Source organism: Staurois parvus, unplaced genomic scaffold (assembly GCF_062004578.1).
Source record: "Staurois parvus isolate SC_StPar_1 unplaced genomic scaffold, SC_StPar_1.0 ptg000581l, whole genome shotgun sequence".
In the NCBI taxonomy this organism is placed as follows: domain Eukaryota; kingdom Metazoa; phylum Chordata; class Amphibia; order Anura; family Ranidae; genus Staurois; species Staurois parvus.
The window spans coordinates 7,341,272-7,353,611 of NW_028318377.1; the positions used below are offsets into that span (position 1 = coordinate 7,341,272).

At 43.9% G+C, this 12,340-nt stretch overlaps 1 protein-coding gene across 2 annotated transcripts in view; it reads left to right on the top strand.

The window, feature by feature from the left end:
* The window catches only part of LOC149450162 (charged multivesicular body protein 3), a 76,824-nt gene that overhangs the window by 38,962 nt on the left and 25,522 nt on the right, over nucleotides 1–12,340 (top strand). Inside the window, exons 1-2 of one of the 2 annotated variants that reach the window (XM_089692300.1) lie at nucleotides 4,633–4,769; nucleotides 9,516–9,576. In XM_089692300.1, coding sequence (XP_089548426.1) covers nucleotides 4,725–4,769; nucleotides 9,516–9,576 — 106 coding nt within the window. In that variant the 5' untranslated portion in view covers nucleotides 4,633–4,724. Of the gene's footprint in view, nucleotides 1–4,632; nucleotides 4,770–9,515; nucleotides 9,577–12,340 lie in introns of those variants that run through there. The other variant, XM_089692301.1, reaches the window with a different exon arrangement.

The following is a 12,340-nucleotide window of genomic DNA, read 5'->3' on the forward strand; positions in this document are numbered from 1 at the left end:
CAAAGTTAATATCCTGAGATCCTCCTTCATACTGTATATGCCTGGAGAAGGAATTGTTTAGGTGCTCTTATTCTGCAGGTGGAGCCATACATATCTCTACTTTTGTTCTCTGGGAGGACTGGCAATGAGAAAATAATTAACAGAGTGGAGAAAGGATGACCTGCCTGTTTTCATCCGATCCGTGAGACGGAAGGGAAATTCTATCCCCATCCGCCTGTTTGGAGGATCGGATTGGATGTCAGCGGGTGTAAACGGACACATGTCCATTTATACCCGCAGCTCCATAGAGGTGAATGGAGGTTCCAATCAGGTCCGTCCAGGGGCGGACTGACCATTTGGAAACTCGGGCACTGCCCGAGGGTCTGGGGTCAGTAGGGGGCCCCATGAGATGCCCCTTGTACCTTTTTCATAGGCTTTTTTGAGTTTGGGTAAGGACACAGGGGCCCCATGATCCCCTATTTCCCAGGGGCCCCATGAGTTGTCAGTCCACCCCTCGGTCGGTCTGAAAAACGTCCCTGTGAAAGAGCCCTTACCCTTATTTGCGAAGTCATGTAGTGTCTCTTTATTGTATTTTATGTTGTGAACATTGTGTTTTTGACTCCTGAAATGCCATGCTGATTCTTTCAAATTATAGAAATAAAAAAAAAAAAGCATAGGTGTGAACCAGGCCTTCTTCTGCTCTGTCAGTGGTATTTTATATTTATATATATTTATATATTTATCTCCTTACAGTCAGGGCACTGCAGGCAAAATTCAGGGGTAAACTTATAGCCATATATTGCTCGCCATTCCAGGGGATACAGTATGCAGCAGCAAATGTGGGGGGAAAATTCTTCAGCCGATAATAAGGACAGGTAGGAACAAACATTAGAATCCAATACTATCCGCCCTTCCACATATCAGAACCATCAAAAAAAAAAAAAAAATTACAGGCAAGTTTAAAAGTTGAGACAGTGAGGTGCTGCCACATAGAGGTAGTAGATAATGAGTATTGACGATCTGACCGCCTCCTCCTCCAACCCCTCTTCCACCCCTAACCTAAGCAGGATCTGCCCAGATGTCTGATTGCCACCTGGCTCAGCATCTAAGCGCGCCAGCAGCTCCTGCTCACTGAGCAGCCCGGCACTCCAGTGAGCACTGGAGGGGCAGAGCAGAGGGACAGTGACTGACAGTCACCAGCTCCCTGTTCACTGAAGAACTGAGTAATCAGCGGTCTTTGATCACTCAGTTCTTGGGGTAGAGTCAGCGGGGGACAGATGCAGCATCAGATTGATGTTTCAGCCATCTAGATTTTTTTTTTTTTAGATTCCCACACTTCTCTATAACTATGAGTGTAACATTAAAGGATACATTCATCTTTTGACAAAAAATAATAAATGCACATTTTTATGCAGGTGCATAAAAAATTTGCATTAATTATATTTGGTTGCAGGGTCCTGGAAAGCATTGCTGCTGATAGCTGGTGCCATGCAGGTCTCCTGCAGACCTGTCAGTATATCTGCTTGCCTGTACGGGTTGCATGGGATGGGAAGATTCAATGAACTACCACGGCGCTCCACAGCACCATGGTGGTTAATTGAGAACTACAAGCCGACAGCCGCTAAGGCTGTTTGGACTTGTAGTTCATTCATTCACAGAACTTTGTGAATGAATGGTGTGGCTATGTGGGTGGAGCTGATTTAAAAAATTGACAGCTAGTTTGGGGGGGGGGGGGGGGGGAATCAGGCAGCAACATGTTACATGTAGGGTTGCCACCTCATCCCATTAAAACTGAAAGCATATTAATTCCACAGGTTCTGTTGCTGTTTAAGGTGGTAATTAAACTCACTTAGTGCCTTATCTGCATTACATTAGCCTCAGAACCTGTGGAATTAATAGGTGTTCGGGTTTAAAGGGATGAGGTGGCAACCCTAGTTCCATATTCCACCCTAAAAATGGGTGGTAGATGTAATGTGTTCCCAAAGGTGAACTTATCCTTTAAGGCCCTGTTCACATTATCACATAACAGGAACAAACGTGATAATGCTATGCAACTTTTCACACGATCCTTTGTGTCGCATAGGACAACCCATTCACTTGAATGGGCTGCCCTATCTGAGCTTGTCACACAAAAAGAAGCTCCTGCTCCTTTTCGGGCACGCAGCTTCACCTGATTTGTGAAGGCGCAGTTTGCCATACGTGACAATCGTGGCAGAATCGCATTGCTTTTGGGGTGCCATTGAAGGATAATGGCACCCAAATGCGATTTGGGATTGCGATCTGATGTGAACAGAGCCTAAACAATTTCAGAGAAGCTGGAATGAGCTTTTAAAGTGTTACTAAACCCACAACAGTAAAATCAGTCTGTATATGCAGTAAAGCATGCTTGTTATACAGTTGCAAGAAAAAGTATGTGAACCCCTTGGGATTACGTGGAGTTTTGCATGAATTGGGCATAAAATGTGCTCTGAACGTCATCTAAGTCACAACAATAGAAGAACACAGTCTGCTGAACATAATACTACACAAACATTATATGTTGCCATGGTTTAATTGCACATAACATGTAAACATTCACAGTGCAGGGAGGAAAAAGTATGTGAGGCCCTCGCTTAATGACTTCTCCCAGAGCTAATTGGAGCCAGGAGTGAGCCAACCTTGACTCCAATCAGTGTGATGATATTGGATGTGTTGCTGACAGCTGTCCTGCCCTTAAAAAACTCACACCTGTTTTGGGTTTACTGGTTTCAAGAAGCACTGTCTGATGTGAACCATGCCTCGCAGAAAAGAGATCTCAGAAGACCTACGATCAAGAATTGTTGACTTGCATGAAGCTGGAAAGGGTTACAAAAGTATCTCCAAAAGCCTTGATGTTCATGTTTCCACAGTAAGACAGACTGTCTACAAATGGAGAAAGTTTAGCACTGTTGCTACTCTCCCTAGGTGAGGTTGTCCTGTAAAAACGACTGCAAGAGCACAGCGCAGAATGCTGCATGAGGTAAAGAAGAATCCCAGAGTGTCAGCTAAAGACCTACAGAACTCTCTGGCACATGCTAACATTTTTGTTGACACATCTACAATAAGGAAAACATTAAACAAGAATGGAGTACATGGGAGGACACCACGGAGGAAGCCATTGCTGTCCACAAAGAATATTGCAGCACGTTTGAAGTTTGCAAAAGAGCACCTGGATGTTCCACAGCACTACTGGCAAAATATACTGTGGACAGATGAAACCAAGATTGAGTTGTTTGGGAAGAACACACAACACTATGTGTGGAGAAAAAAAGGCACAGCACACCGACATCAAAACCTCATCCCCACTGTAAAACATGGCGGAGGGAGCATCATGGTTTGGGGCTGCTGTGCTGCCTCAGGGCCTGGACGGATTGTTGTCATTGATGGGAAAATGAATTCCAGAGTTTATCAAGACATTTTGCAGGAAAACGTACGACCATCTGTCCGCCAACTGAAGCTCCGCAGAGGATGGGTGATGCAACAGGACAATGACCCAAAGCATACAAGTAATTCAACAAAACAATGGCTGCAACAGCACAGAATACGCCTTCTGGAGTGGCCCAGTCAGAGTCCTGACCTCAACCCGATTGAAATGCTGTGGCATGACCTTAAGAGAGCGATTCACACCAGACATCCCAAGAATATTGCTACACTGAAACAGTTTTGTGAAGAGGAGTGGTCCAAAATGACTCCAGATCGTTGTGCAGGTCTGATCTGCAACTACAGGAAACGTTTGGTTGAGGTTATTGCTGCAAAAGGAGGGTCAACCAGTTATTAAGTCCAAAGGTTCACATACTTTTCCTCCCTGCACTGTGAATGTTTACATGTTATGTGCAATTAAACCATGGAAACATCTAATGTTTGTGTAGTATTATGTTCAGCAGACTGTGTTCTTCTATTGTTGTGACTTTGATGACGTTCAGAGCACATTTTATGCCCAATTCATGCAAAACTCCACGTAATCCCAAGGGGTTCACATACTTTGTCTTGCAACTGTACTCACTGTGGAACCTAAGGGGTTAATCCTCTGCATTGTGTAATAAGGCTGTTTAATCCTGTCTTCTCTGCCCCTCTTGTTGTTTAGATGTCCACCTGATAAGACAAACTGAACCCATAGCCACATGCACATGCTCAGTTTAGTGTGTATAGCTAGAGTTTTTTTGTTGTTGTTGGGAGAGTGCATGTGATCAGCACAGGGTCAATCAGCACTATCCAGACGTAGGGGCAGAGGGTCCTGCATCCTCCTAGAGCAGAAAGAAAACTCCTCCTACAAGCTTTAACCAGTGCTCTGCTGAAGTCACAAGACATCTCTAACTGCTGATAAAAGTTTTTTAGCAGTTTATATTTACTAAAATAATTGCATTTCCATGTTGTGTCTACTGTGGGAAACCAGATATAGTAATTGCAGAGTCCTGGGTTTAGTAAAAAACACTTATGTAATCATTCAATTAATATTCAGTGTTTGTTCTGTTTATTTGCCAATCTGACAACAGACTAACAAAAAATAACCCCATAACAAACACAGAAAACTTTCCACCTAGGACCCATAGCCCCGCCCATCTCCTGGCAATGTCGTACAGGGCTCACAGTGCTACGACGTCACGTTCAGGGCGGAAGAAAACGGAATGCTGTGAATGGATGGGCGGAAGCAGGAAGTACAGCTACCGGAAGTGGCTTAGGAGAAATTCTTGAGGGCTTGTGTTGTGGTTGTTGTCGGGTAAAGTGACATGGGGCTGTTCGGGAAGACGCAGGAGAAGCCGCCTAAGGACCTGGTGAGTGAGGCAGGGGGTGGAAGGGTCCTGTCTATAGTTCTCTAACCTCATAGGTGTTCCCTGGTCATGTAAGTCACCCTGTGTCACGTGAACAGGGCTCAGTTCTCTGACACATCGTGTATATAGGTGGTGATCGTCTACATAGGGAACTTCAAGAGCCTGCAAACTGCATATTACTGACTAGGACATGGTGCTGGTCATCAAAGAGAACCTGTCACCTTTTTCTGACTGATAAAGCCCCCTGAGGTGTTCAGTGATCTGTGTTCCCCCTCCTCCCACCCACCGGAGGACCCCCACTTTCTTTATAACTTTACTATGCACATAAGGTGACCCGATTTCAAAACTGCCTGCCTCCGGACGGTTCTATAAAATTTGTTCTACCTATAGGAAACCTGTCCATGTTGGAAGAACGTGTCCACTAGAACATACAAGATCCATCAGGAGAGCGACCAAGGATGCAGGGGTCACCTGTTTCCTAGCAACAGTGGGGGTGGAGCAGGAGAACTGGTTGGGAGCCCTCTGGCCAACATGCCCCTCCCCCTCAGGTGCATTCATCAAACGGGGGCGGTGGCAACAGCATTCAACATTAGCAACGCCCACAATTTGGGCTTCTACCAGGGGAGGAGCAGAGATGCTGAAAAGCAAGTGATAAAGAAAGGCTTTTCTTCCCATTTTAATACTGATGCACTGGGAGGGCTAATGCAGGTATTCAGTCATGAATGTATGGACTGGTAATTAAAGCAGAGCTATACTCACTGGAATCCAGTGATGCACCATCCCCGGAGCTCGCCACCGGCTGCTGACATCTTCGGGTAGTTGTCTTCCAGGTCTCACTTGCTGCCCGCTGTCGTTAGCTGGGTGGAGAGTATGCCACTCCTGCGCATGCCTGTGAGTTCCACCAGATTCGGCATTGGTGATTTTGTGCAGTGAGGTGCTCTTGGATGGGTAACTGTACAGGGGAGGACAGGCAGGTAGGTATCTTTAGGGCTCATGTACACTGCAGCTGCTAAACTGACGTTCAGGAGCTGTTCAGCGTTTTTTTCAGCAGCCCCTGAGCTCTCCTTCATGTTTTCCTATGTGTCCAAGTACACACAGTCGCTTACAGGCAGTTGAGTTTACAGTCGTTTTCTGGAACGCACCAAAATTACGTTCAGGAGTAGATTTTACCGGCGTTTCAAAGGTGTGTAAACGTGGTTAACCGCGTTTACAAGCGTTTTCGTTTAGACACTTTTTTTGACACGTCCGTATCCAGATGCTGTCGAGTGCCTTTTTTCTTCATCAAAAATGCATGCAAAGTATTTTCAATGTATTCAAATGGACCCAGTACACCTTGGATGGGTAACTGTACAGGGGAGGACAGGCAGGTAGGTATCTTTAGGGCTCATGTACACTGCAGCTGCTAAACTGACGTTCAGGAGCTGTTCAGCTGTTTTTTCAGCAGCCCCTGAGCTTTCCTTTGTTTTCCTATGTGTCCTTGTACACACAGTCGCTTACAGGCAGTTGCGTTTACAGTCGTTTTCTGGAACGCACAAAAATTGCGTACAGGAGTAGATTTTACCGGCTTTGTAAATGCGGTTAACCGCGTTTAGACACATTTTTTGACAGGTCCATATCCAGATGCTGTCCAGAGCCTTTTTTAATCATCAGAAATGCATGCAAAGTGTTTTCCATGTATTCAAATGGACCCAGTACACCAGCGCAGTCAGTTCCAGGTTTCGCGTGAAGGAAAAAATGGTAGAACGTGCCGCATTATGCTCATGATGGGATCCATAGTGAATACAACCAGAAAAGACAGGTCATCTCAACACATACTGCTCTCTCTGCTTCTGCTCTCTCTATTCTTCTCAAAATGTCTGAAATAGTTAATTATTTACTATTTTTCAGTGCATTCTGGGCATTTGGGAAGGTCTCCTGAGGTTATCTTTTAAAAATGCACATAAACGTGGTATGCAAACACATCTAAACTGACAGTTTTTAACCTATGTTTTCTAGCTGTTTCTAGCGGTCAGAAGCTTTTTCCAAATGAGCCCTTAATACAGAAGAGACAAAGCATGTCTCTTCTGTCTTAAAAATCCTGCTTGTTTGCTCATTTTCATTGTGGAGCCCAAAGTTCCATTTTAAAGCAGTATAAAGTCTTGGTTCATACCAATGCAGTTTGCTTTTGATCCATTTCTGCAGAGCTTTTTGCTGTGCATTTTTATGTGTTTTGTGTTTTTGTTATGCTGGTTAAGGGCCTGTTTACACAAGAATGCAGTGCAGGAGATCCGCAACCCCGTGTGGCTTCTTGCACTGCATTCTGATCACAATTCCCTTGCAATCTGCTTCGGGGGTAATTTCAAAGTTAAAGTGGAACTTCACTCAATCAACCTGGACTACTTTTAATTCTGCTAGCATTAGTAAATGTATAGGAAAGTATATCATAGTTACTTGTTTTAAACTTTTTTTTTTTTTTTTACATTTATTAACATTTACACAGTTACTTCCTGGTTTTCATGCCTAGGCAAATAATGTCATACATCCCAGTAGTCTTCAGGAGAGGAAGGTTCTGTGCCTCATCTATGGGCAGATGGATTCCAGGAAGTAAATGAAACATTAATCATCTGCTACGCAAGATGGCCATTGCCAGAAATGCCAGGAGGTGTTTTTCAAAAGTATTTCTCAGCAAAATAAAACATGGAGACATGGATTGATGGGGAAGATTGCTTTGAATATTAAAAATTAATTAAATGGTATTTTTGGTTTGTGGTGCTGAGATGCAGTGCAGTTCCACTTTAATGACACACCAAACGCAGGTTGCAAACGCACTACGTTTGCCTGCACCAGCTCGCATGGTACAAAAGTACCATTCGATGCGGTCGCTGTGTATTTAAAAAAGTAGAGCATGCGCTACTTGCGGTGCGATTTCAACCCATTCAAAATGAAAAGAGCTGGAATCGCACTACACAGAACATATGAATCGCACAGGAACCACATATCGTTTGTGCGCGATTCCTATGCAGTTCATAGTGTGAATAGGCCCTAAAAATGCAAAATGCACTACAAATGTGTCCATTGAACCCAAACTACACTGTGTTGTGTTTAAAAAAAGTCCCATACCCTTTCCAAAAAATCAGCAGCTGAAAACCACAGCATGTCTCTTCTGCATTAAAATTCCTGTCTGTTCGCCCATTTTCATTTGATATAAAAAGCCTGGGCTAAGACCCAGACCCTCAGTATATGTGTTTCCTCCGGGCAGACAGAATCACAGGTCAGGCCTTCATGATGGGTGATAAGGGCCTACTGGGTGGAGGACTCTCATAACAGAGGCAGTGAACCTGGGGATTACCTGTGGCTTGGGCACTCCAAGGCTTTGTCTGACTTGGTTTGGAGCCTAGGAGCAGTGTGGGGATCCTCTCTCGTTTTTAGAGTTTTCCTGTCCCAGGAGGCTTCTACACATGGAGGGGAAGGCACCTGCCATTGGAAGCTTAGGGTTCAAGTGGAACTTTAGTCCCAGCTGCCAGCAGGGCTCAAGAGGTATCTGAGTTAGCGGGGGTGTGCTCCCTGTTCTCTGGGGATTCCTGTCTGCAGTGCTCATGGATAATTTTGGATAGAATGGAAAGGGATTAGGACACTTGTCAGGTTTTTATTGTTGTCTGGGCCCCATTAAAGAAATTAACCCTCTTTAGTTGTGCTGTTTACCCTTATAACCACAAGCAAAATTGGAAGAAAATTCAGAATTTTGGGTTGTCCCTGAAACTGGAATAAAGGAGAAATCTTCCAATGGGGACACTAGTTCTGGTGGCATCCAGGGATTTTCTCACAATGTTGGGATCTCCGCTTGCTTCATGTTTTGACAACTGGACAGGAAGTGAAATCTCACCAATGGAAAGTGTATGGCAAAAAAGACAAAAACTTGACCGAGGTTATGACTGTCCCTTGTGCTCTCCAAAATGGAAAAAAAGTTTTGTCTTTTGTTCCACGTTTAAGAGAGCGGAGAGAATGCTCACCTGCTCCTATGGTAGTGACTGGCAAGGTGTCTCTCCATTGCTGCTTATTATCTGGTGGGTGGGATAAAGCAGTGTATTCCAGTCAATGGGGTGCAGGTGAAGGGCTTCTTTAGTCATCCTGTTGCTGGTCTTGTATCAACAGGGTTGCAGAGGCAGGGTTGCAAGTATAACATGACCCTAAAGGTGTTAGTGACTCCAAACCAGTGTTTCCCAACTGCTGGGTCAAGGCTTGGCAGCTAATATTGTCAGTCTTTTAATAGCTGCTGTTTACCCGCCTGCTAGGTAGGTTGCTCCACGCCTTCTTCCTGCCGGGCCACACCTTGACAGCTAATGCTGTCACATTCATTCAATAGTTGGCATGTATGCTTGCCATACACAGCTCAAATTTCTTCAAGTTCCCCCTGAATCGGTCAAAATGTAAGCTGTAGCTGGCCTTGTTCACACCGTGTGGCTCAACAAACGTGACAAGGACTGTGTCCAGTCAGGTTTTCAGACAGCTGTGAGTGTCATGCTGTGTGTTCTGTATCATGGCAATAAATTGGTAAAATTACACTATGCAATGTATGTTATACTCTGTGCAGTATCTTTATAGCATTCAGTCTTTAAATTGTCATTGTATTATATGGAAAGTGTAATTTATCTGTATTATGATGTTGTAATGCGCATGACACTAACTTGTAACATGGTACTGTACAGTGTATAAATCATGTTCTATATATAATTTAAAGCTTTAGTTTTTTTTTTGTTTGTTTCTTTTTAGGTCAATGAGTGGTCGCTAAAAATTCGTAAAGAAATGCGTGTTATTGACAGACAGATAAGAGGTAAAAAAGTGGTTTAACCGTTAAAGTATATGTTACCCCAGCATTTCATGTTTCTGATATGTGCCTGCTGTATTATGTACTTTTTTTTTACAAGATGATTGTTTACAATCACTTTAACCACTTCCAGACGAGCGACGTACCCATACGTCGCTGGACGTTCGGTAGTTATACTGGAGTGATGCCTGCAGTTGCAAAAATAGCACCGGGGTGATGCCTGGCATCACCCCGGTACCGTTTTTTAGAGCCGACAACTAGCCGCTAACTAGCCACTTGATTGCTTGTACAAGCAGCGGGAGTGGTCTCACCCCACGCCGCCTTCCGTGGCTCTCTCAGAATCTCCTGTCCCAGTCGGAGTCCAACCAGCTGCTGCGTCCGCTGGCTGGCCCAATGAAGCCAGAATCGGCTTTGATTGGCTCTCCTTTATATTAAACCAGAAGCAATGACCTGACATCACTTACTTGGAAACTTTCGGCACCATTTTTAAAAAAAATCTGAAAGCATTCCAAAATACCCATCTTGGTGTTTTCAGTGCTTTCAAGTACAGAGGAGGGATTTGGGGTCTCATAGACCCCAGATTATTATTATTATACTGGATTTATATAGCGACAATAGTTTGCTCAGCGCTTTACAATATAAAGGGAGACAATACAGCAACAATACAGTTCAATACAAGAGGGTTAGGAGGGCCTGATCCTTGGAGCTTACAACCTAGGAGGAAGGGGTTAGTGGTACAAAAGGTTGTAACTGTGGGGGATGGACTGGTAGGAGGAGTAGGTGATTCCATTATTAGCTGAGGGCAGGATAGGCTTCCCCGAAGAAATAGGTTTTCAGAGATCGCCTAAAAGTGGGCAGAGTAGGCGATAGTCTGATAAATTTGGGTAGAGAGTTCCAGAGGATGGGGGAAGCTCTGGAGAAGTCCTGGAGACGAGCATGGGAGGAGGAGACTAGAGAGCAGGAGGTCGTGCGAGGAGCAGAGAGTACGGTTTGGGTGATATTTGAAGACAAGATTGGTGATGTAATTTGGGCAGAGTTATAAATGGCTTTATATGTTATTGTTAATGTTTTGAATTTTATCCATTGGGCAATGGGAAGCCAGTGGAGGGATTGGCATAGAGATCCCTCAATAAAAAAAAAATACCTGTCATGTGTTTATTTCTCTCACAGGGGATGTTTACATTCCTTGTGACAGCAATAAGTGATTGAAAAAAGAAAAAATTAAGGCAAAATTGTAAATCAAAAAAAAATCTAATACAAAAAAAAAAGTCCCCCATACTTGTGTGCAAAGGCGAATGCACACTTTAGCCCCACACACATGCCAACACTGATTGTTCCACACGTGAGGTATTGCCGTGAATGTCAGATCGTGAGCAGTAATCATAACACTAGACATACTCTGCAAATCTAAAGTGGTAACCTGTAAAGGCTTTTAAAGCCTTGCCTATGAATAGTAAAATGTATGTCGTTTGTTGCCATTGCACAAGCTGGCGCAATTTTAAAGCGTGACATGTTTGGTATCTATATACTCGGCGTTACATCATATTTTATATTTTACAAATAATTGGGTTATGTATTATGTTTTTTTGCAGTAAATTTCAAAGTCTATTTTTTCCCAAAAATTGCATTTGAAAAACTGCTGCACAAATATCATGTCACATAAAAAAATTGCAGAATCCACCTATTTATTCTCCCCTGGCTCAAGTAAGCACCTAGGTAAGAATAACTTGGACTACTGTCTCCGAGTGCCACACGTAAGTGCTGAAAGGGTCACAGGTTGGGCAGTAAGGACCATAACACCTCTCCTGTTATTTCAGACACACATTTTCAATTAGATTAAGGAATGATTAAACCCTTTTCATGTATTTTTTCCATAATCATGAACCATGACGGTTCACCTGAGAGATGGCTCTGCCCACCTTCAAGAAACACAAGTTTGATAGAGTTTAAAAGGGCCCCCCTGGAGCCAGTAGCCTTAGTTCTTGTGTGTGTCTCACCTCCTGCAAACACACAGTCACCTCTTTGGCTTTTTTTTTTCTTTTTCTTCCCTGTGGTTAACTGTAGTGGTAATAGTCCTCCCCTTCGCTAGCCAAAGATGAGCTAATGGTTCTAGGCACAGGAGCCCACTGGAAGGGGTATCTGGTGGTGGGCCGTGTAGGGCCATACCCTTCTTTCCCTTAGAGTGACCCTCAGCATGTTGTCCATTCTCTCTGATGCTGTTTGGCTTGGGTCCTGGTTACCAGCCTACCTTTCTCCATTTCCCTCTCCATCCTGGGTATGCATAGTCAACCTGGCGGTATTTGTGAGATGACTTGGAACTATTACCAGCAGGTCCAGTGATGGTGGGGTCAATTACTGGCTGCCAGGGATAGAAAAAAAGAGCTTGAGAGCTCTGGTCTGTTGGGTGATTTTGGTTGTTACACTGGAGCAGAGCATGGGTTGCCAGGCCTCCTTGCACAGTGTATCCCATACTTTCTGTGTAGTAGGAAACATTCCCTTCAAGGTAAGTATATATCTGTGGAAGGGGAGGTTGGGCTAGGTTAGGTCAGGGGAAGGGGGTAAAAATAATAAGCGCTCTTTGTTTTAAAGTGCACTTCTTTAAAAAAACAAACAAGCTTTCATGTCCTTAAAGTTGCAAGAGGAGTTGACTTCTTCAAGTATGTAAAGTTAGGTCCATATATATTTGGACACAGGCACAATTTTAGTTTTTTTCAGGTATTTACCAAAACCTATTCAAGTTATAGTTATATAATGGATATGGGCTGAAAGT